General features: G+C 57.0%; 2 protein-coding genes across 3 annotated transcripts; both read left to right on the top strand.

Annotated features, from left to right (window-relative positions):
• The first annotated feature begins 10,222 nt into the window (after window positions 1–10,222).
• NTN5 (netrin 5) lies at window positions 10,223–14,968 on the top strand. Its single transcript, XM_004619728.2, has 6 exons — window positions 10,223–10,856; window positions 11,285–11,473; window positions 11,600–11,749; window positions 12,479–12,532; window positions 12,709–12,789; window positions 14,607–14,968. The coding sequence occupies exons 1-6, from the start codon at window positions 10,223–10,225 to the stop codon at window positions 14,966–14,968; spliced, it is 1,470 nt and encodes a 489-aa protein (XP_004619785.1).
• Window positions 14,969–19,411: 4,443 nt separating this feature from the next.
• Window positions 19,412–25,714, top strand: CA11 (carbonic anhydrase 11). 2 transcript variants are annotated; one of them, XM_055144999.1, is made up of 9 exons: window positions 19,412–19,899; window positions 19,977–20,051; window positions 20,759–20,901; window positions 22,462–22,647; window positions 23,471–23,566; window positions 23,723–23,795; window positions 24,268–24,422; window positions 24,633–24,798; window positions 25,551–25,714. In XM_055144999.1, the coding sequence occupies exons 1-9, from the start codon at window positions 19,812–19,814 to the stop codon at window positions 25,553–25,555; spliced, it is 987 nt and encodes a 328-aa protein (XP_055000974.1). In that variant the 5' UTR covers window positions 19,412–19,811; the 3' UTR covers window positions 25,556–25,714. The 2 variants fall into 2 exon arrangements, with proteins under 2 accessions (XP_055000974.1, XP_004619866.2); XM_004619809.2 differs by having other exon boundaries at window positions 19,413–19,899; window positions 25,590–25,714.
• Window positions 25,715–25,727: the final 13 nt, after the last annotated feature.

Here is a 25,727-nt window from a genome sequence, read left to right as displayed (position 1 = left end):
ATCCCTAAATCCCTCTTCAGACCGGAAGACCCACAGGAAAACCTGCAATCCAGCCACCCCACAAACTCATCCCATAAATGTGACATGATGCAGCAGCTGTTTCCTTTAGGAATGGGAAGACAGGCCAATGACCCAATGAGAAGGGGCACACTGTGAATGGGCCTAGTAGGGAACTCAGACAAAATCCCCATGAGAAAAAAGTGGGAGTCCAACCTCGGGGGTGGGAATCAGGGAGGCCCTCCTGGAGGAGGTGGCATTGGGGCTGCAACCTGCTGGATGCCAACAAGTCTAGAGGCAGCTCAAGCTGGGTCCTGCTTTGACTTCTGCGCTGCTTCCCTAAGATGCCCAGTGCTTAGAAGACCCAGAAAGTTCCAGGATCACCTAAAGAAGGGCCCCTCCCACTCCTGCGTCCCTCCTCTGCCATTTGTGGGAAGAATTTACCCAGCCCTCAGAGTCACCAAGAACCTGTATAATCCCGTGTTCACAGACAACCTTGAGAACAGTTTCTTATTGGTGCCGCACCTTGAAGGACCGTAAATGGGCACTCACATCTGCTGTACTGACCGTGGCCTGGTGACAGAACCCCTCAGGTGTTATGACTCATTTTTCAGTGCCTGGGCCGCACCTGGTGGTGTTTGGGGGTCACTTTTCCAGCGATCTTTGATCTCAGCATCCTGGTCCTGTAAATAATAAACCTCTGTTCATTTATTTATTTATTTGTTTTTGGTAGGGGCATTTCCTGTGGTGCTCAGGGCTGATTCCTGACTCTGTGCTCAGGGATTACTCCGCGGGCCCTATGTGGTACTGAGGATCAAATCCTTGTTGGCCTCGTGGAAGGCAAGTGCTTTGTCTGCTGTACCAGCTCTCTAGTTCTAAACCTTGATTTTTTTTTTTTTCAGTTTCCTGTTGAATGTCGCTAAAGGGCCTTTGACAGTCACCCTAAACCCCTAAGGGTGAAAAAAACCCCAAAACCCTGAGGGTGATGAGTGGCCGGTACTGGCCTAGTGGAAGGCTTCGAGACGGAGACTGGGGGCGGAGTGGGGCGGCGGCGGCGGCGGCGACGTGAGCCCCTGGCGTTTCTGTCCTTCCAGTCCCTGGGCTGAGGCCTGCCTGGAGATCTGTTGGTTTGCTTGTCTGCACATCCCAAACATCCCCAGGGAGATGAGCACTGCCAGCTGATCGAATAAGGAAGGACACCTGACCGCAGGTCCTGGGCCACGCGTCCTAAATCTGGCAACACCAGTAACCACACATGGACTATGCTTGTGTTTATAGTGTAGTTTGGGTATGTATGAGCCTGGGAGTGTGTGTGTGAGTGTCGGTGTGTGTGTGAGCATGTGTATGAATGTGGGTGAGTGTGAGTGCGTGTGCATATGTGTAGGTATGTATGCATGTGACTGCGTGTGTGTGACTATGAGTGTGTGAACATGTGTGTATGTGTGAGCATGTGGGTGTATATGTGTGTGAACATGTAGGGGATATGTGTAGAGTATGTGAGTGAATGTATGTGAGCATGTTAGATGTGTGTGGAGAGCCTCCACAGGACCGTGCTCCGTAAACAACACCTGTTTCTTGTTAATTTCACCGTGCTTCGAAAATAACTCCTAATAAGAAAACAGGATGTCCTGTCACGCCCACAAGGTGTAACTAGCCTATCAGCTGCAGACACTTGGGCGTAAACAAGCAGCGAGAGGTATATATGGAGAGAAGCTGCGTAGCTAGTGGATTCCCCCCTGGTTCCTCTTCCTTCGTCCATCCTTCGTTCGTCCTCTTTTCCGTTTGTATGAGAAGGTCTCTTAATAAATCGCTGCAAGAAGAATCTCCGGGTTGCGTGTTATTTTACAGATGTGCGTGTGTGTGTGTATGTGTGAGATTTCACCCTCCAACCTCACAGCACGCTCAGGGATAAACATGGGTGAGTTCTAGAACAATCTGTCCCTCCTCCCCTTCACTTGGAAACATGTCAGCAGCCAAGCAAGTCAAGGAGATGCTAACTTCCTTGCGCCTATGTTTTGTTTTAGAGTTGTGGGGTTAGAGAAGCTTTTTGTGGGTGTGGTGTCTGGTGTTGTCGAGCTGAGGGGGACCTTGTAGAGGCTCCAGAGGCCTTCAAGGCTTCTGTGATTAGGGGCCTCAGAGGCCCCTCAAATCTAGACCAGTGGCTGAAAAGCTGGGTCCACCACCCTCGGAGGCTTCTTCACCCCACTTGGCCCTTCCTCTGCAAAGCACAATCCCCAATACCACCAGCGCTGGTCCTCCTGTCCCTCTTCAGTAATTCTGTATGGTTTTTGTTTGTGGCCACACGTGTGGTGCTCAGGATGGCCTCCAGGCAGGGCTCAGCAGTCCCAAGTCATTCCTGAAGTGAAGAGAGGGTTCAGGCTTTGCCTGTGCTGACCTTAGCAAAACCTCCAAATAAATAAATTAATTAAAACATTAAAAAAAATTAATCCAGGGGCTGGAGTGATAGCACAGCGGGTAGGGCGTTTGCCTTGCATGCGGCCGACCTGGGTTCGATTCCCAGCATCCCATGTGGTCCCCTGAGCACCGCCAGAAGTAATTCCTGAGTGCAGAGCCAGGAGTGACCCTTGTGCATCCCCGGGTGCGACCCCCCAAAAAAAAGAAAAAAAGAAAAAGTTAAAAATTAATCCAGTGCGGGGCTGGAGCGATAGCACAGCGGGTAAGGCGTTTGCCTTGCACGCAGCCGACCCGGGTTCGATTCCCAGCATCCCATATGGTCCTCTGAGCACTGCCAGGGGTGATTCCTGAGTGCAGAGCCAGGAGTAACCCCTGTGCATTGCCAGGTGTGACCCAAAAAGCAAAAAAAAAAAAAAATTAATCCAGCGGACCAGAGCTATAGTACAGCTGGTAGGGTGCTTACCTTGTGCACGACCAAACCAGCTTCAATCCCCCACATCCCATATAGTCCCTGAGCACTGCCTGAGCACTGCCAGAGATATTCCTGAGTGCAGAGCCAGGAATAGGCCCTCAGCATCTCCAGGTGTGGCCCAACTCCCTGCCCTCCAATAAAAAGAGTGATCAAGGGGCTGGAGTGATAGCACAGTGGGTAGGGCGTTTGCCTTGCACGCAGCCAACCTGGGTTCAAATCCCAGCATCCCATATGGTCCCCTGAGCACCGCCAGGAGTAATTCCTGAGTGCAGAGCCAGGAGTAACCCCTGTGCATTGCCAGGTGTGACCCAAAAAACCAAAAAAAACAAAAAAAAAAAATAAAAGAGTGATCAAGAGGCCAGAGTGAAGCCAGAACAATAGCACAGCGGGTAGGGCACTTGCCTTGCATACAGCCGACACAGGTTTGATCCCCAGCATCCCATATGGTCCCCTGAGCACACTAGGAGTGATTTTTGAGTGCAGAGCTAGGAGTAACCCTGAGCACTGCCAGATGTGACCCCAAAATAAAAACAAACAAGAGGACCAGAGTGATAGTACAGCAGGTAAGGCATTTACTTTGCATGAAGCCAGTCCGGTTGGCTCCCCAGCACCCTGTACAGTCTCCTGAGCTCAGCTATTAGTAATGAAGAAGGAGGAAAAAGAAAGGAAGATGAAGACAAAGAAGATGAGGAGGAGGAGGAGGAGGAAGAGGAGGAAAAGGGAGAGGAAAAAGAAGGAGAAGAAGAAAAATCACAAGATCACAAAACCGGGCCAGAGAGATGGGGTGGCAGGGACAAAACCTGGGTCCCCTGACCTCAAGCTGGCCGGAGTCCTTGCTACTTTCTCTTTCACTGCAACAATAAAAAAGCTCCAGTTCTTTAAGCCAGTCACAGGCAAGCTCCACCTGATCTCCACACAGTGGTGTTTGGGGACTGTTGGTCAGAGGAAGGGATGTTTGGAGGTGTTCTTCCTGCACTACACCTGCAGAGCTTCTAGAAGTGTCCCTCGCTCTCTGACTCACCCAGTTCTTTAGGGCCCCTCACTCTGCCAGGATCTCAGACTTGTGCCAAGGGACCCAGAAGTGCATGGCCATTAATCTGCCCAAGTATTAAACCAGCAGCTTTGCTGGCTCAGAGATTCTTGTGTTTTTTTTTTTTTTGCTTTTTGGGTCACACTCGGCGATGCACAGGGGTCACTCCTGGCTCTGCACTCAGGAATTATCCCTGGCGGTGCTCAGGGAGCCATATGGGATGCTGGGATTTGAAGCCGGGTCGGCTGCGTGCAAGGCAAATGCCCTACCCGCTGTGCTATAGGTCCAACCCCAGACTCAGAGATTTTTTTTTTTTTTGCTTTTTGGGTCACACCCGGCAATGCACAGGGGTCACTCCTGGCTCTGCACTCAGAAATTACCCCTGGCAGTGCTCAGGGGACCATATGGGATGCTGGGAATTGAACCCCAGTAGGCCGCGTGCAAGGCAAACGGTGTGCTAGCGCTCCAGCCCCAAGGCTCAGAGATTCTTAATCCTCTCAACGGAGGCCACTACAGGCTCTGACAACTGGGATCAATGAGGTGGGGGTGGGGGAGTCACATCCAGCGGCGCTCAGGGCTTCCTCCTCCCTCTGTGCTCAAGGGTTACTCCTGATGGTGCTCAGAGAATCTTAGGTGGTCCAGGGCATTGAACTCTGGGGTCTCGGGTGCCTGTAGGACGAGCCTGGAGCTCTGTACAATCTCTCTGGTCCCAGATATGGACTCAAATCATTCCCTTGGAACCCCCAGATCCGACCCAGGCAGCCCTCTCTCAAGGAACGGGACCAGACCGACCCTACACAAAGGTCCCCTTCGCTCCCACTTCCACCCCGAAGTACCTTCCTCTTTGCACCGCGCTTTGAGCGCCCCCTATCGGCTGTCCTGGTAGCGGCCTCCTTCTAGTCTGGACAAAGCTAGGAGGGCCTTTGGGGGCCCAGTGGGGGGTCCATGTGGAGAGCCTTTGGGGGCCCAGTGGGGGGTCCATGTATAGCAGCTCCCGCCTCCCAGAGACTAGTCCACGCCTGCGACCACAGTCACAGGGGACCCAACCCTCTGCTCCAGCTCCCTTCCTCTCCACTGGTGGAAACACCCCTAGATCCTGGACAAGACTGGTCCCTGGCTGCTCAGGCACTGCCCAAAGAACCTACCCACTGCAGCCACTAGCCCTTCAAACCCTGGGGCTCCCTCTCCTGGCCTCGAACAGCTAAAACGACCCCCACCCTTCCCAGAAATGTGCATCCAGGGGCTGAGCGATAGCACAGCAGATAGGGCGTTTGCCTTGCATGTGGCTGACCTGGGTTCGATTCCCAGCATCCCATATGGTCTCCTGAGCACCGCCAGGGGTAATTCCTAAGTGCAGGGCCAGGAGTAACCCCTGAGCATTACCGGGTGTGACCCAAAAAAGAAAAAAAAATTTAAAAAAAAAAAGAAATGTGCATCCAGGCTGAGGAGACACCTGGGGTACTGGTCACTGTCCTGGCTCCCGGGGATTCCTACCTGGACATTTCCTTCAAAGCAGGGGGCAACCCCCCACGTCAATTTGCAGACCTGCCATTTGGTTTGCTTAGGGGCCACACCAGGCAGTGCTCAGGAGTTAATCCTAGCCCTGTGCTCAGGAAATTACTCAGAGTGGTGCTCAGGGGACCATATGGGATGCTAGGGATCAAACTTGGGTGGCCGAGTGCAAGACAGAGACACCCTCCCCGCTCTGCTATGGCTCCAGCCCCTTCAGACCTGTCTTATCTGGGGCCATGTGGCAGGGGCAGTTACCCCACCGGGGGGCTGGGTATGTCTCTGCATCCCATAGCGGGGGACACAGTCTGGAACATGTCTGGTTCTCAGAATTTGACATACAGGCTTCTCACAATCTACCTTTTTGGCAGTGCTCAGGGCTTACTCCTACCTCTGTGCTCAAGGATCAATCCTGGTAGGCTTTGGTTTGTTGGTCTGTTTGGTTTGCTTTTTTTTGGGGGGGGTCACACCCAGTCACACCCAGCGATGCACACGGGTTACTCCTGGCTCTGCACTCAGGAATCACCCCTGGCAGTGCTCAGAGGACCATATAGGATGCTGGGAATCGAACCCGGACTGGCTGCGTGCAAGACAAAAGCCCTACTCGCTGTGCTATTGCTCCAGCCCCACTCCTGGCAGGCTTTGGTGTGTGTGTGGGGGGGGGGTTCAGCAGCATGCAAGGCTGTGCCTTCCTCGCTGTCCTACCTCTGCTGCCTGGAAGGAGCATTTCCGTGCTATGAAACAGACGAGGACAGAGAGAAGCAGACTCTGACCTTAGGTCACACAGCAGCCAACAGGGGCGCCTGGATTGGAGGCTGGACACGGGGCACAGCAGTAACCTGCTTTAAGATGACCGCAAGAGAGCACTGAGACCACATTCCCGTTACAGGAGTGGGGAGGTCCATGATTCTTTCTAGAAATTGTTTCTTTTTTTTTTTTTTCTTTTTGGGTCACACCCAGCGATGCACAGGGGTCACTCCTGGCTCATGCACTCAGGAACCACCCCTGGCGGTGCTCAGGGGACCATATGGGATGCTGGGATTCGAATCAGGGTCGGCCGCTTGCAAGGTGAAAAATTGTTTCTTTCTTTTTTTTTTTCCTTTTTGCTTTTTGGGTCACACCCAGCAATGCACATGGGTTACCTCCTGGCTTTGCACTCAGGAATCATTCCTGGCAGTGCTCAGGAGACCATATGGGATGCTGGGAATCGAACCCAGTCTGTCGCGTGCAAGGCAAAAGCCCTACCTGCTGTGCTGTGCTATTACTCCAGCCCCCTAGAAATTGTTTCTTTTCTACTTTAGCAGTATCTCCTCCCACCCACTCCCCCCACCCCCACAAGTCTTCAGGAGTTTCATCTCCTCAGGCTGCTGGCCTTGAGGAGCAAAGGGCCCTTTAGTTTAAGAAACTTCTAGTCCCAGGTAAGGTAGGAAGAAAGTTGGGGGGGCGCCAGGGGGCTACTGAACTGCCCGGCATTTTTCCTTCCACAGCAAAATACCTGAGTCTTAGGCAGCTCCTGCCAGGATGGACCCCACAGGCCTTTTTTTGGGGGGGGGGTCACACCCGGCGATGCACAGTGGTTACTCCTGGCTTTGCACTCAGAAATTACTTATTCCTAGTGGTGCTCAGGAGACCATATGAGATGCTGGGACTCGAATCCGGGTCAGCCGCATGCAAGGCAAACGCCCTACCTGCTGTACTATCGATCCAGCCCCTGGACCCATGGGTCTTGTCCTTGTGACCACCCCCCACAATCCACAATCCACAATCCACAATCCACTGGTCACTTTCTACCAATCTCCAGAACAGAATCCAGGCACTGTAGCCATAAGAGAGTGGGCAGGGCGCTAGCCTTGCACAGAGCCAACAGGGGTTCAATTCCTGGAACCCTGTATGCTCTCTGGAGCCCTAGTGAGAGTGATCCCGGAGCACAGAGCCTGAGCACCCCCCCCCCAAGACAAAAAACAAACATAAAAACAGAAGGAAATTCATTTTCCATCTCCCTCATCTTGTGGGGGCCTGAATTTAGAGGTCCAGTACTCTCCTTCTCTGCTCAGGCTGTCTCTCTTTCTTCAAGTCTTTTTGTTTTGCATCACACCTGGCTGTGCTCGGGCCTTACTTCTGGCTCTGTGCTCAGGGACCACTCCCGTGATGCTGGGGGGACCATAGGGGAAGCCGGGGATTGAACTCAGGTTGGCTGCGTGCAAGGCAGCGCTGAGGGGCTGGAGCAATAGCACAGCGGGTAGGGCATTTGCCTTGCACGTGGCCAACCCGGGTTCGATTCCCAGCATCCCATATGGTCTCCTGAGCACCACCAGGGGTAATTCCTGAGTGCAGAGCCAGGAGTAACTCCTGTGCATCACCGGGTGTGACCCAAAAAGCAAAAAAAAAAAAAAAAAAAAAAAGGCAGCGTTGACCCCGCTGTGCTACTGCTCCAGTCCCAGTCTCTAGGCCCAGTCTCCCACCAAGTCGGCTCCGGCCTCTGATTCCTGATTCCTCCTCTCAGCTCAGTTCCTGCTCATGATTGGGGGTGGGGCAGCCCCCCGTTTCATGTGGAGGAGCTGAGGCTGTGGTCGCCCAGCAAGCAGGTTCTGGACAGAGCGTCTGAGAGAATCAGCGCCCCCCCCCCCGCACCCCCAGGAGTTGCCATGGTCTCAGCTCCTGGGAAGGTGATTTTTCTAGTAAATTTGTTCAGGGGCCACGTTCTTGGGACCATGGACGCATGAGCTCTGGTCCTGGGTGGGTGGGTAGGGGGGGCGTGTCTGCTTCCTCTCTGTATCCCCAGAGCTTCTGGGATTCAGAGACCCCTCTCACTGCCTCCCTGCAAAGCGATCAGAACTAAAGTTTTCCCAGGGTGTCCGGCTCCCCCAGGAACCCTCAACCCTCAGTGAGCCCCTGCTGCCAGGATATCCCAGAGGGGAGGGCCTGACACAGGGTCCCCAAGAGAGCCCAGTCCTGCTCAGGCCAGTCCCTCCCCCACCCGGTCGCCATGTGCTGGGCTGAGCCGCCCCTACCCTGGGCTGGGAGTTAGTGGGAAGCTGCAGGGTAAGTCTGAGCTGAGTGGGGACCCCCAGACACTGGCCGTCCTACCTGGTGAGTCTCCTAGGTCAGCCTGCTCAGGGTTGTGGGCCCAACAGGTGCTGTCTGTCCCCATAGGCTGGGAGGGCCCAGTAGTGGGCAGGGTCCCTTCGGGGTGGGGTGAGGGGACTGGGCGGGGAGTGTGTGTGGGGGATGGATTCAGCCGGGGCCTGCGGGTGGCCACTCCCCCTGCCTGGCGTCCAGGCCACCAGCTCCTGCCGAGGAGGGACGCAGACAGCCCAGACGCTCTTCTCCCGCTCTGTGGGTGCAGGTCCAGTCAATGTGGGGTGCAGGGTGGCTGCATGCAAAGAATGGGAACGAGGACTGGTGCTGGGGAGCCCTGTCCCATGGCACCAGCCTGCTCCTTGGGGCAGGGAACCTGGGGCCTCCTAACACTGTGTGACTAACGGCAGGTGCTCAGGGTTCGAGGAGCAGGATGTGGGTCCCCTGGACACCACTCCTGGACACCAGGTCCTGGGCCTGGCTGGGCTGAGGCTCGGGGCAGATGCTTGTCAGGCAAAATGGCGCCCTGGCTCTGGGGGGCAGTGCCTGCCTGGGGGTGGGGGTGTCTGCATGTGGTCAGGGCAGTGGGGAGACTGGGGCGGTGGGCTGAAATTGAGTGGGAGGCTATATGAACCCACTCTCTTCCCCTAAAGAGTCTCATGACCCCCGGTTCCAGCTCCAGCCAGAGTTCAAGTTTGAGCCAGGGGTCTGAGAAGAAAGGGGGCCCAGAGAAGCCGTGGAGGGGGGGAGGGGGAGCTTCTTAACTCCCACCATCCCGGGCGCTGGCCTGCTGGCCCTCTCATCCCCAGTCCCTGCTCTGGCACTTCTGGTTCTTTCTCAGCACCCGCTCTCCCCCAAACTGCCTGGGGGCTGCAGGACAGGGACATCATGGGGGTTCTGGTCCCTGGGGACTAGGACAGGTGTGTGGGGAGAGTACCAGAAAGTCCCCAGAAACACCAGTACAGGTTTCCTCCCACCCTTAGCCCTTGGGAACCCCAGCTCCTTGACCCCCTACATTTTGCTCCCTACCCCACCACAGGGCTCATCTGTGCTGGGGCTCTGCAGCAGGGCGGGAAAGGGTTAAGTGGGGGGTGGGGGGGAGAGGAGGCTGGGGTGGGGGCCTGTGCCGTTTGGCCATAATCCCCTCCTCTGGGTGTGGAGAACAAGGTTAGTCCCCATATGGGAAAGAGCTGTGCCAGATCCCTAGATCCCTGCCCTCTCTAGCTTTTGATCCCCGGTGGGGACCCCCACTTCCCTCGCTGGGGGAGGGGGCTTCAGACTCTCAGGTGTCCTGCTCCCTGGGGCATCTCTGAACACACCCCCACTCCCCATGAACTCGGGGTGCCCTGCTTCCTTCCCCAGCTCCTAACCCAGGATATGGGCCCTTCTGCATCTCTGCGCTTCCTGTCTGGCTCCTCCCCCATGCCTGGCCCTGATGCCCCTGCCTGTGCCCCCACCCCTCGCCCCACACTGACAGACAGCCCTGGGGTGTTAAGCTCCGGCTTAGCGGGGGCAGAATTCTCGATTTGGTTTGCGTTCTTTCCCTTTCAGCTTATGTCAACAGTAACGCTCCCCAGATGGGACTATTTTCCTCGCTTCCAAACAGTTGGGAGGGGTCTGGGGTGGCGGGTGGACTACAGGGGTCCCTCACAGAGCCCTGCGAGGGCGGGGGCGGGGTGGTCACTCCCGTCCTGTCCCCCAGGTTCTCATCCGCTGGGATCATGCCCCGGATCTTGGTGCTCTTGCCGCTGCTTCTGGGCTGGGCCATCGCTGACCCCTGCTACCATCCAGGGGGTCGTCCCCGCTTCTGCCTCCCACCGGTGACCCAGCTGGCTGGCCTGGTGGTGTCCTGCGCCCAGGCCTGCTCCCTTTCTGCAGAGGGCCGCTTTGGCCCCCAGAACCCCTGTAATAGCAGTCTGACACTGCAGCTGGGGGGCACCTTTCTTCTGAACTCCGTCAGCCTGCGCTTCTGCTCCCCAGGACCCCCCAGCCTGGTGCTGTCTGCAGCCTGGGCCCCGGGAGGCCCCTGGAGGGCTCTGTGGCGCAGACCCCCGTGGTCCGGAGCTCTGGGAGGCCCAGAGCGAGTGACCTTCCGAGCCGCTTCCAGCTTGAAAGCCCGCGTGGTGGCCAGTGATCTCCGCCTGGAGCTGGGGGCCCCAGGGGGGCTGCTGGCAGCGAGAGTGAGGGGTCGCTGCCAGTGTCACGGCCACGCAGCCCGCTGTGCTGCCCGCACCCGGCCACCCCGCTGCCGCTGTCGCCACCACACCACGGGCCCCGGGTGCGAGAGCTGCCGTCCGTCTCATCGCGACCGGCCCTGGCGGCCTGCCACGCCCCAGCACCCCCATCCATGCCTGCGTGAGTCTGGGACCCCACTTCATGCCTCTCCCCAACACAGCGGCCCAGATAGGAGCTGCCCCTTTCTCCAGGAAGTCTGCCTGGGACCAGGACTTAGAGAAGGGCTGTCACGTCTGCTGCTGCCTGAGAGGCAAATCCGTGCACACAAAGACACACATATGCACAGAGACACATACTTGCACACAGAGACACCACCAGATCGATGACCCGAGTCTCCACAGCAAAGACTGAGCTGTGGACACATCTTGTGGCTCAGGGGCTCTGTCAAGTGATGCCCATGGAGTTCAGCTGCAGGCCCCTGTCCAGTGACCCCAGTGCACCCCAGCCCCATTGTAAAGGTGCCGGAGGAGGCTTTGGAGGAGGCTAGAGTGTGTGTGTGTGTGTGGGGGTGCATTGGGCTGACTTGCGCCCTGCCTTGCCCCTCCCAGCCTGCTCCTGCAACCAGCATGCCCGACGCTGCAGGTTCAACTCAGAGCTCTTCCGGCTGTCGGGGGGCCAGAGCGGGGGTGTCTGCGAGCGCTGTCGCCACCACACAGCAGGGCGCCACTGCCACTACTGCCAGCCTGGCTTCTGGAGGGACCCCGGGCAGCCACTCACCAGCCGCAAGGCCTGTCGGGGTGAGTAAGGCCTGAGGCCCAACGTGGGTGCCCAGAGGAGGAGCTGGGGGTCTGGACGCCCACATCTGGGGGAGGGGGCCACTGAGGCCCAGGCACCCCTACCCCCAACTTGTTCCCCACCCATAGCCTGCCAGTGCCATCCAATCGGGGCCACGGGCAGCACCTGCAACCAGACAAGTGGGCAGTGCGCCTGCAAAATCGGGGTCACCGGTGCCACCTGTAGCCGCTGCGCCCCTGGCTTCCAGCAGAGCCGTTCCCCGATGATGCCCTGCCAAAGTGAGTACAGGGTCACACAGTCCTGGGGTCACATAGTCTTGGGGTTACAATCTTGGGGTCACACAGTCCTGGGGTCATAAGTCCTAGGAAGGGGGTCACACAATCCTGGGGGCACACAGTTCTGGGGGCTAACACAGGCCCTGGGTCACATAATTCTAGGCGGGTTCACACAGTCCTGGGGTCACACAGTCTCAAGGGATCATAGAGTCCCAAAGGGATCATACAGTCCCAAGGGGTCACACTGTCCTAGGGGTCAGATAGTCCTAGGGGTCACACAGTCCTGGGGGTCACATTCCCAGGGGCTGGAAGGAGCCCCCCACATCCCACGTGCCTGGATCCCTAATTGCTCATGGCCAGTGGCTGGGGCCAAGGGAAACTCCTTTGTTTTTAGGAGAAGGGCGTCCTGGCGCCCTGGGCCTGAACAGCAAAGCCACTCATTTTGTTGTTGTTTTTCTTCAGTCACTCAGGCTTCAGGTGCAGGGTTCATGGGCAAGGAGCTAGCACGGGGGCTAAGGCACTGGCTTTGCATGTGGCCAACCCCAGTTCAAAGCCCAACACCCCACAGGGTCCCTGCCCACCAGGATGATCCCTGAGAAGAGAGCCAGGAGTCAGCCCTCAGCACCCCTGGGTGTGTCCCAAATGATTCCTCTGGAGAGTCGGTGGGGGGTGGAGGAGGGGGCCATGTGGGGCGGGGCCGTAGGAGTCACTGTGACCCTGGATCTCTGGCAGGAATCCCAGAGGCCGGGACCACCACTGCCACCCCACTGGGTGCTTACAGCTCTGGTAAGATGGCTGGAGTGGAGCGGTCCTAGGAGCTGGGGGACTGGGACGGGGTGACTGGGACTCAGGTGTCGATCTGGTGTGGGGGGGTCCTGGACACCTTGGCTGTCAATCAAGAAAATGTAGGGGGTGGGCAGGCACAGAACACCAAGGTGCAAGCCTCCCCCGACCCTCCCCAGACCCTCAGTGCCAGCTGCACTGCAGCCGCCCAGCCAGCGCCGTGCACATGAGCCTTGGGCGGTTCTGCCAGCAGGACTACGGTGAGTGCCCATGGGCTGGGGCTGGGGCTGGGATTTGCACAGGGGACAAAAGCATCAGTGACCAAGCTTTAAGGCACACTCCGTCCTGGAGACAGGATCCCAGCTTGGAGGCAGTTCTTGGCCACTGCTGTCTCTGGCTCCCTCTCCCCTTCCCATTGCCTTGCCCATGTATTTGTTTGTTTTGGAACCACACCCAACAGTGCTCAGGGATCACTCCTGGAGGGCTCAGGGTGCTGGGAGTTGTCCCTGGTCAGCCATGCACCCTCCCCGCTGTATCATCTTCCCAGGTCCTCTCACATTTGCTAAACAAAATGATTGACTCGAGGGGTCGGAGAGAGGGTGGCAGGCAAGGCTGACCCCCAGCTAATGACTGCAGGCTACTCAGCTCTCTCAGTTTCCACCAGCCAGCCCAGCCTGTTCCCCACCAAGGTGAGGCCCCAGAAACCCCTCACCTTGTCAGTATTTTGGTTCTCTGCAGGCCCAAGGATTTTCTGCCCTACAACTCCAGTTTACCAGCCAGAGTCCTCCCCCAAAAGGTCTCCCCTCAATCCCCTAGAAAGTACATTTGCCTAGGGCCGGAGCCATAATGCAGGGGGTAGGGCGTGTGCTTTGCTTTCAGCCACCACATGTTTGATCCCCAGCATCCCAATGGTCCCCTGAGCACCGCCAGGAGTAATTCCTGAGTGCAAAGCCCTGAGTGCAAAGTAAGCCCTGAGCAACACCAGGTGTGACCGCCCCAAAAGAAAAGAAAGTACATTTTCCTTAATCAGGTTCCAGGGACTGGCATCCGTCTGCCTGATTTCCCGCCCACCCCCATTCATCCCAGAGCCTTACTTCCACTATACCCCTCTTTTTCAAGGACTCTGTTCCAAATGCCTTTTTTTTTGCCTTTTTTTTTTCCTCTTTGGGTCACACCTGGCGATGCACAGGGGGTTCTCCTAGCTCTGCACTCAGGAATTACTCCTGGCGGTGCTCAGAAGAACATATGGGATGCTGGGAATCGAACCCGGGTCGGCCGCGTGAGAGGCAAACGCCCTACGCGCTGGGCTATCACTCCAGCGCCTCCAATATCTTCTTTTTTTTTTTTCTTTTTTGGGTCACACCTGGCGATGCACAGGGGTTACTCCTGGCTCTGCACTCAGGAATTACCCCTGGCCGTGCTCAGGGGACCATATGGGATGCTGGGATTTGAACCCGGGTCGACCGCGTGCAAGGCAAACGCCCTACCCGCTGTGCTATCTCTCCAGCCCCTCCAAATATCTTCTAACCCACCTCTTCTGCCTTGTTCCCAGCCCTCACCCATAGGGTCGTCCTAACTTTAAGTAATCCTGCCCTCACTGCTTTTGTGATCCCCATAAGCCCCGCCTATACCTCCCAGGCACCTGGCTCCCTCTCCTCTAGTGTTACCAACGCTATTTGACAGATTTCCCCTTCTTCTCCTCCATAGCCCCGCCCACACATGGCCCCACCTTCCGATGCAAACCCCGCCCACATACAGACCTACCCGCTCCCATAAACTGCAAACCCCACCCTCCTATCACAGCCCCACCCCCTCCACACCTCCAAAGAGTCAAGGTATCAAGGGGAGATGGCTCAAGTGGCTGAGCTTTACATGTGGGAACCTGGGAGCCCAGGGTCCAGCCCCTGAGCACCACCTGGAGAGACTACCCCAGTGCTGTTGGGAAGAAGCACTGTCAGCACCGCTAAAAAAAGCTCAAGATCCCACTCCATCCTGTCATGATCCCGGGCCCTCCCCAGGATTCCAGAGGTCCCCTACAGCCCCCGTGGCCCACACCTGACTTATCCCCTCCCTGCAGTTCTCCGCGCACAGGTGCTGGGGTCTGTTGTGGCGGCAGGCCCCGCGTGGCGGCGGCTGGCAGTGCGTGTACTGACCGTGTACAAGCAGCGCGCCCAGGCCGTGCGCCGCGGCACCCAGGACGCCTGGGTGCCCCGGACCGATCTGACCTGCGGCTGCTTGAGCCTCCGGCCTGGCACTGACTACCTGCTGCTGGGCAGTGCAGCTGGCGGCCCCGACCTGGCGCGCCTTGTCTTGGACCACCACAGCCTCGCGCTGCCCTGGAGGCCACACTGGGCCCGGCCGCTTCGGCGGCTGCAGCAGGAGGAGCGCGCGGGGGGCTGCCGCAGACTGCGGGCTCCCACGGCCGAACCCCTGGCCTGACTACTTGAACCGGACCCAGGGGACCTCGACGTGAGATGAAGAGACTCGGCAGTGAGCGAGGCAAAGCCTGGACACGCGGTTTGCTACCAGCCAATCAGACGCGGAGAAGCCCCTGAAGTTATGTTGCATGTGCAGACGCGACACAGCCCGAGGGACACTTAACAGATAACATGTGGCCAGGGCTTTGAGCCTCTGGGCACTTTTCTTGCCTGACCCCACAATAAAGTTTTAAGGCTTGGGGAATCTTTCTCCAACACCTAATTGTTGCTTGGCAGGGGACAGGCAGCCTGAGAGGCACATAAAGAAGGCCTCGAGGAAATCTATGGAGCCCTCATATGGCAATGTATGCTACCTCAGTGGCCAATCCGATGAAAGGGCTGGAGTGACGTCACTATGTTTCCTTCCAGCTGATTGGCTGAAAGTCTAGCAGCCAGAAAAGGCGGGAGACAGAGCAAAAGAAAGCAGCTCAGTGCCAGTTTGCAGAAGGTTCCCATTTTTAGTGCATTTGGTTCCCTGTGGATCTTATGATGTATCTGAGAAAGGAATTAAGGGGTTTTCAGTGACATCTTTATATGGGTCTGGGGTCCACCTGGTCTCGAAGCATAGCCTAAACCTTAAACCCTTTCCTGGGAGAACAGCCAATTGTGAAGTGCCAAGCGGAATTCAATTCCCATACAACAGTTGGTACTGCTCAAAGGACCATGTGGTGCTGGGTATGGAACCCTGCCTTCCACAAACAAAGCATGGGCTCCGGCCCTTGGGGGTATCTCTCCAGGCCCTACAGTAAATGCTAATCTTGTGTTAGCTGTTTCTCTGTCTCTTCCACCAGAAAATGAGCCCCATGGGAACAGGGATCTCATTCTGTTCATGGCTGTACTCCTTCATCTAGAAAGATGCACGACAGATGACTCAAAGAATGGAAGGTCAGTAAGACTCCTGGTTTTCAATCCCCAGCACTGTACTAGTCCTCCTAGCGACTCTCCCCACTCTCCTCCCCCCAAATTTAAAGGGCCAGGAACTGAAGCAATTGAGGGTAGGGCATCTGTCTTGTATGCAGTCAGCCCAGGTCCTATCCCCAGCATCCCATAAAGTCCCAGAGGTCTGCCAGGAATAATTCCTGAGTGCAGAGCCAGGAGCATCTCTAGGTGTGGCCCCTCCCCCAGCCCCCAAATAAAAGGGCCAGACAAATAGGACAGGGATTAAGGCACTTCCTTGCACATATTCAACCCAGTTCAATTCCCAGCACCGCACATGGTTTTCTAGGTACCACTAGGAGTAAGCCCTGGCTGGTTGTGACCCTAAACTAAAAACAATAAAAAATCCATAAAATCCCCCCTTCCCCACAAAAAAAAAAGAAAGCAGGATGACGCATAGTACATGCTCAGGAAAATCTTGTTGAGGCTGGAGATATGGCAAAGTACTTGTACTTGCATGTATGGCCCTGGGTTTGATGCCCAGGCCCCCATGTTTCCCTAAGGGTTACCAGGAGTGATCCCTGAGCTCAATCAGTGGCTCCTGATTTCAGTGTAGCTCCCAAACCAACCCCTAAACATGCTTGCTTGGCCCTTTACTTTCTCATCTCTAAGCCAGGGGTGCCGCTAACAATTCAGGGTGTAGTTGGAGAATGAAATGAATTAACTGGAGCAAGGAGCAGACATAAAAGAAGTGCCTGACACAGAAGCAGGGCCTTTAGGTTTGTTTTTATTTAAATGTGGGCGGAAGAGTGAGCAGAGAGCAAGGAGGAGGGCAACAAAGACCCTCAGGGGGGGCTCCAGGGCACAGGAGTTGAGGGCCTGAGGGGTGAGGAGGCCAGGGGGGCTGTGGGAATCATGCAGGCCTGGATCACTGGGGCTCTCCTGCCTCCCACCCACGACCAGGAGGTGGGAGATGAAAGTCTGCAGTGGGCCAGCTCCATCTGTTTCTGGCGACCCACACTTTGTTCCCAGCAACCAAGACGAATGGGCGTGAAATTCACATCTGGGACCCACCTCCGGCCTCCACCCCCGCCTCTGGGCTCAAAGCCAGCGGGGGCCTGTGCACTTGGGCAGGCCGCCCAGGTGGCCCCAGAGCTGGGCAAGTTCCCTGCCCTCCACCAACTCCCTGGGGGCCAGCTGTGCTCGTGGATGCCTCAAGGATGGAGTAGGGGAATTGAGGAAGAATTTGTTGCTGCTGGTGAGGGCCTAGGATCTCCAGTTAGAGGAACAGTCCCTACCAGGAGCCCAGAGGTGACAGTCGAGAGAGGAGGACCCTAAGCTTGATCCCCCAGACTTCTGCACAGCGGAGGGTCAGCCCTGGGTGAGAACCCAGTGGACATCGGCCCCATCAGTACAGTGGTTTTTAGTTTTAGGTGTTGGGGTCACCCTCGACGGTTCTCAGGACTTACTCCTGACTCTGTGTTCAGGGATCACCCCTGCAGGGGTGCCAGGAATCACACCCAGGTATTGCTCAGGCCCCTCCATCAGGCAAGTGGCTCAGCTCATCGGAAGAGCACACAGGAGGTCTGAACCCAGCCTGGAACCCAGAAACTTCTCTCAGAGGAAGTGACATCAGGTCTGGAAAGACAGAAGAGAGGACTAGCAACCTCACAACAAGGAAGGGGAAGGGGAAGGACTCTCTGTCCAGGGGTGCTGATGAGGTTATGCACGGCAGTGACTAGGGGAGGGGCAGGCAGAACCTGGGGTGCTGGGAGTACCTTTAAAAAGGGGGGGAGGGATGAGCACCGCCAGGAGTAATTCCTGAGAGCAGAGCCAGGAGTAACCCCTGAGCATCACTGGGTGTGACCCAAAAATCCAAAAAACAATAAAAGTAAAAATAAATAAATAAAAAGGGGGGATAGAGAAAAAGTACAGAGGGGAGGGTGTTTGCCTTTCATGTGGCCAACACAGGTTTGATGATCCCCCCACCCCGCCCCTTATGGTCCTTAAGCACCACCCAGAGTGATCCCTGAGTGCAGAGCCAGGAGTAACCCCTGAGCACTGCTGGATGTGGTCCAAATACAAAAAAAGAAAAAAGAGGTTTCGGGGCTGGAGCGAGAGCACTGCGGATAGGGTGTTTGCTTTGCACGCGGCTGACCCGGGTTCAATTCCCAACATCCCATATGGTCCCTTGAGCACTGCCAAGAGTAATTCCTGAGTGCAGAGCCAGGAATGACCCCTGTGCATCGCCGGGTGTGACCCCCCAAAAAAAAAAAAAGAAAAAAGAGGTTTTTGTGTGCCTGTGGCTAGGCCCTTTGAAAACGAAATAAAGAGGAGGGGGCAGTGAGTGACTTTAAAGACCAAGTTCTGGAATATCTGTGGCCCCAGCGGCCCTATTAGTGATGGCAGAGGGCTGAAGGGCCTCTGGGGAAAGAGCCTGGGACAGCTCTGAAACCCTCAACCCCCAACCCCCAAGCCCTCAGAAGCACAGGACCGCACACAACGGTTCTGATCCTCTCTGTCCCCGGGATGGGTCAGGGACCACCAACGGACTTTTACTTTCCCTGGATTTTCTCGTTCTTTCCACGTGTCGTTCCGTGTGCCTCCCTGGGCTGTCGGTCCCCCCATCCCTTGGCCCCTTTCTCTCCACTCGTGCAAGTGTCCGGGCCTCTGTGTCACTCTTTCCATCTCTGTGCCTGGATCCGCCTCGCCGCGCCGCTGTGTGGCTGTACCCGGCGCCTCCCCGTCAGCCCCTCTCGCCCTCGGGGTGTCGCGGGGCCCCGCGCCCTGCCGCGCGGGCTCTAGGGGCAGGGGTGGAGGGTGGGGGAGGGCGGCCTTCCCGGCCGGGGATCCGCAGTTCCCCGCGCCCCGCCCCGCCTCCGCCCTTCGCTCCCTCGCCAGCTCTCTGCCTCCCTCTCCTGGCCAGCTGCAAGCACCGCGCCCCGGTCTCCCAGGGGATCCCCCAACAGCGTTAAGGCAGCCCCTCTAGCTGCGAGCGAGTGGAGCACCGGGCGGGGGGCTGCGAGCACGGCTGCAGGTTTCCCCCTTGGGCCCCGGCGAGCTGGGAGCACCCCCATCATCCGACGCCAGCGCCCCGGAACGTGGAGACGGCCGCGGACTCGCCCAGCTCCACCTTAAGCGCCCTCCCTTCCCCCTTCTGCGGAGGATGAGAACTGCCAGCTCCCGGGGCCCCAGGTGTCCCGGCCACCCCCTAGACCAGAGTCCCAGCTCCTCCTCCTCCGCCGCCACCCTTCCACCCTGCCCCTTGGGTATTCACACCCCCACGCATACTACCCGTCGGCCAGCACTATCCCCCACTCCCGGAATCGGGCACCTGCCCCCTACCCCTCAACACACACACCAGGAAAAAATTAAATAAACCAAGAAGAGAGGGAGGGGGGAGGGAGGAAGCGACGGGAGAGAAGAGAGAGACGGAGAAAGAGAGAGAAGGGGAAGGAGGGGGAGAGAGGGGGGAGAGAGAGAGAGAAGCTGGAGAGGGAGAGAGGGAGGAGGAGGTGAAGAAGGGGAGAAGGGAAAAGAGGCAGGAAAGGAGGAGGTGGGAGAAGCAGGAGAGGAGGTGAGAGGAGCAGGATGGAGACATGGAGTTAGGAGGCTGGGGGAGCTGGGTGCAGACGAAGCCAAGAGGGGGGTGTGGGCTGGGAAGAGAGAGGTAACCCGGGGGAAGAGGCAGAAGCAGAGAGGTGGAGAATCGGAGGCAGAGGGAGGCGGAAAGGTTGGGGGAAGAGGAAAAGTAGGAGAGGCAGAGAGAGGGGAGAAGAGAGGGGAGTGGGCTTCACGGTCCCCGCTGTCTGGGTATCTGGTGGGGGGACCCAGACTCCCTGTGGGGAGGTGAGGCTGGTCGTCCTGGAGGGAGAGTCCCAGAAGGAGGAGAGGGAGGAGCGGAGGGGGGCAGGGCTTTGGCAAGGGGGATGCTCCGAGGCCTCCAGGGAATGGGGCCAGCAGCAGGGCTGGGCGCCCCTCGAGCGCTGATACTCTGGGCCGCACTGGGGGCAGCAGGTAAGGTCCCCGGAGCCCCTGCGGGAGGGTGGGGGTGGGAGGGCCCAGGAGATGGGTTCAGTCTGCTCTCTCCCCAGCGCACATCGGACCTGCACCTGACCCGGAGGACTGGTGGAGCTACAAGGAGAATCTCCAGGGAAACTTCGTGCCAGGTGCAGCGGCTGCAGCGGGTCGCTGATTGCCTCCTTTTGGCAGCCCCTCAGCCCTCTCCTCCCCCCATCCCCGCTCTGGAGCGAGGTGTCCCAGCCCCTCTCTCCCTGCCTCCCTCCAGAGCCCGCCGAACCCCAGCGACTCACCATGGGACATTATACATGCGCATTTCAAGTAGTGAGTGGGAGTGAGGAGAGTGGGGAATGGAGGGAATGGAAGAGTGTATGTGAGTGTGTGTGTGTGTGTGTGTGTGTGTGTGTGTGTGTGTGTGTCGCGAGCGGCAGGTAGATCCTGGTTCCTGCTGAGAACCACAGGATGGGTGGCCCCGTATTCCCTACCCCCTAACCCTGCTGTCTCCACTTCTCTTGCAACTCCTCACCCCGCTACATTCATTATCCAGCTGTGGGACAAGGAGCAGGAAAGAACTACAATTCCCATGGGCTCTGGCGCGGGCAGGCGACCAGTGGGAAGGCTGGTGGCCCCGAGGCCTGCTGGGAGTTGTAGTTTCTCCTCCAGTGACTTTTAGCCACTTCTGGTCCGAGACTGGTTGGTGGGCTGGTGTTAGGGGATTTCAGAAAGCTCCTCTCAGGATCTCAGGCCCCTACTCTCTCAGACCCCCAAAGTCCAGGTTCCCTGGTCCAGATCATAGCTTAGAGACACAGCTCCTCGTTCTGAGTCCCTTTCCTCCCTGCCTCGTGCCTGCCCTCAGGGCCCCCCTTCTGGGGCCTGGTGAACGCAGCCTGGAGTCTCTGCGCCGTGGGGAAGCGGCAGAGCCCCGTGGATGTGGAACTCAAGAGGGTCCTCTTTGACCCCTTTCTGCCCCCGCTGAGGCTCAGCACGGGTGGAGAGAAGGTAAGAGTCTTGGGGGGTGGGGGCTAAGAGTGACTGCATGCATGGGAGGAGCACCAGCAGAGGGAGGGTGGGGAGAGGGGTGCTGAGGAACAAGGGCAGTCACAGGAAGAGAGGAATGCTCAGTGGTTAGAGAGCAGGGTCCATATACTCTGCAGCAGACGCCTGCTCCTCCCCTCCCCAAAGATGGCCCATCTCCTTTCCGGTCACTGCAGCAGCAAATCTGGCCAGACACTGTTGGGAATGCTTAAGCCACTCTCTCACCCTCACCTCAATTCCGATAATGGCTGCTATTATTATCCTTATCTTACGGATAGAGAGATGGAGGCACAGAGAGGTTAAGCTCCTTGCCCGGGATCACACAGCTAAAGAGCACCAGTGCTGTGATTCTAACCTGGGCAGTGGGTTATTGTTCACTTGGTAATACAAATTTGGTATTTTTTTTTGTTGTCTGGGGAATACATGGGGGGTGCTCTGGGGCTCCTTCTGGCTCAGGGTTGCTCGGGGGGGGATGTGTGATGTGGGAGATCAAACCTGGGCCTCCTGCATGTAAAGCCTGTGCTCAGCCCTCTGAGCACAATAATAGCAATTTTTTTTGTTTTCTCTTATTTGGGGGCCACACCCAGTGAAGCTCAGGGCTTACTCCTGGCTCTGTGCTCAGGAATTACTTCTGGCAATGCTTAGAGAGACACTAAGGGATGCCACGTGCAAGGCAAGCGCCCTGCCCGCTGTGCTATCTCGCCTCAAGCTTTGATAAGACTGCCGCCATCCTTCACTCAGCTGCTCAGCCTAAGGCCAAGGAGCGTGTCTCTCTCCCAGTCCATGTCTCTAAGCCGCAGCTTTTTTAGTCTCCCAGACAAATGCTATTTAAATCTTTTCACTCCTTATCCCCACCATCACCATTGTCTGGCACCTGCCTCTGCTGCCTGCATCCATTTGCCACGCCAGGGAGATATTTCAAGCCGCAAAGCAGGGGCCAGTGTGATCTTATAGCAGGCAAGGCACTTGCCTTGCACACAGCCGACCTGGGTTCAATCGCTGACATCCCATAGGGTCCCCTGAGCACTGCCAGGAGTAACCCCTGAGCATCGCTGGGTGTGATCCTCAAAATCAAAACAAACAAATAAAAAACCCACAAACCGGGGCCAGGGAGAGGGCCGTGTGTGTGCTCTTCATGCCAGCGGCCTGGGTTTGATCCCTGCCTCTTCCCAATTCTGCTAGTTGCACTCCACAACACCCCTACCCCAAATAAAAACCCAAAACCAAAAAAATCAGTTTCCTAACCCAGAGAGTACATGAGCCAAGTGTGTAACAGATGTGAGTTACTGAAAAAAAAAATTGAAATGCTCATTCTTGCCCTTAGAGTCAGACTGTGACCATTCCCTCCTTTCACTGAGTTCTGCTCCCATTTAGCCTCTTTGCTGTGAGAAAGGCTGCCCCTGGACCTTTGCACGTGTTCTTCCTTGTCTAACCCCTGCTGAATTAGAGATGCTCACAAACCGATGTGTGTGCTGGATAGTAGCTCTCTCAATGGTCTCCTGATGGCCTCCACCTCTCCCACAGCTCCGGGGAACCCTGTACAACACTGGCCGCCACGTTTCCTTTCTGCCTGCACCCCGGCCTGTGGTCAACGTGTCTGGGGGACCCCTCCTTTATAGCCACCGACTCAGTGAACTGCGGCTGCTATTTGGAGCACGTGATGGAGCTGGCTCTGAACACCAGATCAACCACCAGGGCTTCTCTGCTGAGGTAGTGGCCACTGACCTTTCACTCTCAAACTTCCCTCTAAATCAGCCCAATCCCTCCCGCCTCATGCTCCTATTATTTTTTTGGTTTGGGGTCACACCAGGTGGTGCTCAGGGCTTAGTCCTGGCTCTTTGCTCAGGGATCACTCCCGGAGGGCTCAGGGACATATCAGGTGCTGGGGATTGAACCTGCCTTGGCTTTATGTAAGGCAAATGCCCTACCTGCTGTACTATCATTTCAGCCCTTCATGCTCCTTTTTAGGACTGGAGTGATAGCACAGCGGGTAGGGCGTTTGCCTTGCACGCGGCTGACCCGTGTTTGATTCCTCCATCTCTCTCAGAGAGACGGGCCAGCTACCGAGAGTATCCCACCCGCACCGCAGAGCCTGGCAAGCTACCCATGGCTTATTCAATATGCCAAAAACAGTAACAAGTCTCACAATGGTTACTGGTGCCCGCTCGAGCAAATCGATGAACAACGGGAGGAGAGTGCAGTGCTATGCTCCTTTTAATGCCTCATCTCAACTTCCTTCATAGAACTGGTCACTCTCCCCTAACCTGCACTGCTAATTCTATTTTTTTTGGTCGGGGGGGGGGGTGGTTGGCCACACCCCATGGTGCTCAGGGACTACTCCAGGCTCTATACTTAGGATCATTCCTGGTGACCATATGATGCACAGGAACAAACCAGCCTCCTGCATGCAAAGCCTGTGCTGTAGTCCGTGGTGCTATCTCTGGCCCTCTGAGAGCTACCCCTTCACCGGACTCAGCATGCATCTCCTCTCCCCTTGCCCTGGGGAACCCCATTCACTGTGCTTCCCGCCCAGGTGCAGCTCATCCATTTCAATCAGGAACTCTATGGGAACCTCAGCGCTGCCTCCCGGGGCCCCAATGGCCTGGCTATTCTCAGCCTGTTTGTCAACGTAAGCCCAGGCAGGACCAGGAGGGGTGGGAGACTGGGGTCCTGGGATCTGGGTCTGGAGCTGGCAGTTCAGACTCCTGAACTCCAAGGAGAAAGGGATTGGGGACTTAGATGGGACTTAGGCTTCTGGGTTCCTGCTCCCACCCCCCCCATACAGGTGGCTGGCACCTCCAACTCCTTCCTCAGCCGCCTCCTTAACCGTGACACCATCACCCGCATCTCCTACAAAAGTAAGTCCCAGCCAGGTTGGAGGTGGGAGGTACAAAAGGGGCCTTCAGGAGAGGCACCTGGGGCTGGAGCGATAGCACAGTGGGTAGGGCATTTGCTTTGCACATGGCCTATCCATGTTCTATTCCCAGTATCCCATATGGTCCCCCGAGCACTGCCAGGAGTGATTCCTGAATGCAGAGCCAGGAGTAACCCCTGAGCATCACTGGATGTGAGCCAAAAAGAAAAATTAAAAAAAAAAGAGAGGCACCTTTCACTCTGGTGTGGTACTCATGCAGATGATGCCTTTTTTTTTTTTTTTTGGGTGTTTGGGTCATGCCCTGTTTGGGTCATACCTCAGGGGTTACTCCTGGCTCTGCACGCAGGACTCACTCCTAGTGGTGCTCTGGGGGACCATATGGGATTCCAGGAATCGAACCTAGGTGGGCCGCATGCAAGGCCAGCGCCTTACCTACTGCTCTCTCTCTGGCCCAGATGATGCCTATTTTCTTCAAGACCTGAGCCTGGAGCTTCTGTTCCCCGAATCCTTCGGTTTCATCACCTATCAGGGCTCTCTCAGCACCCCGCCCTGCTCAGAGACTGTCACCTGGATCCTCATTGACCGGGCCCTCAATATCACCTCCCTCCAGGTGACCTTCTGTCTGCCTGCCGTCACTGGCCTGGCAATTCATGTCCAGTCCTGGTACCTCTTAAATCTCTAACCATCCTTTGAGGGCGTGAAGGGGCGGGGCGGGGACCCTCTAAACCACGCCCACCAGCCTACAGGGGCGGGGCTTCCCTCGTGACATCCCCAGAACTATTCATGGTTCACTCCCGGTTTCCCACCCACTTCATGGCAGATGCACTCCCTGAGGCTCCTGAGCCAGAATCCTCCGTCCCAGATCTTCCAGAGCCTCAGCGGTAACGGCCGGCCCCTGCAGCCCTTGGTCCACAGGGCCTTGAGGGGCAACAGGGACCCCCGGCACCCCGAGAGGCGCTGCCGAGGCCCCAACTACCGCCTGCATGGTATGGTCCAGCCCGCACCCTGCCACGTCTTGCTCTGACCCGCCTGTGTGTCTCCCCACGGTGTCTTAAACGTGATACAGCCCGGTCCCCCTCCTCCCCTCTGCAGCGTCTGTTCGGTCTAGCCTCCTGGGCTGTCACTTGCTTTCTCCCTTCTCCCTATGTGTCAGCGTGGTACGGTCCACCTCCCTGCCTTCCAACCGTGGCGGGGCCATGATTTGTCTTCCCTCTTCACCGCTTGCAACTTGCCAGTTGGTCTGTGACTCGACCCCCTTGGCTTCCTGGTGGTACGGTTAATTATTGGCCTCCCGATATTTCCTATGACTCTGGCTCTCCAAAATGGTACAGGCCAGCCCTTTCCCCGTGTCCACGTGGTACCACCCTGTGCTGCTCCCCCATCAGGTGTCATCCCCCCCTCCCCCGACAGAATTAACCTGGATCCCCTCCTATCCTATCTAACTGCTTCCCGGTGGTTCAGGCCAGTGAGCTGAAAACACCTCTCAGGCTTCGTTGCGTGGTACAGCCCAGACACCCCCCGTGGATATCTTCGCGTGGTTCCACCCAAAGCTGGGACTCTGCGTCCCCTCCTGCTGCCTCCCAGTGGTTCAGCCCAGTGCCGATCCCAAATCTGCATTCCGCCCCCCCTGCCCCGCCCCAGCTTCTGCACCTGGCGGGTTGCACTCTGCAGCTTTGCGCCCGGCCCACGCCCCCCCTCCGGCATGCCCCCATATTCTGTCCCTTTTCGCATGTTCCAGACTAATGCCCCCTCCCCGATGGTGTGATCTGCCTTACAGTGGATGGTGCCCCCCAAGGTCGCTGAGACTCCCTCCTGAAGACTGCGCCTGCCTTCCCAAGCCTTTCATCAGGGAAGGGGAATTACCCCCAAAACACAACTATTAAAGGGACAGAATACTTCCTGTTTCTCTGGTCTG

Source organism: Sorex araneus, chromosome 8 (genome assembly GCF_027595985.1).
Source record: "Sorex araneus isolate mSorAra2 chromosome 8, mSorAra2.pri, whole genome shotgun sequence".
NCBI lineage: Eukaryota > Metazoa > Chordata > Mammalia > Eulipotyphla > Soricidae > Sorex > Sorex araneus.
Note: the sequence above shows the minus strand (reverse complement) of the source record. Positions and strands in the feature narration are given on the sequence as shown.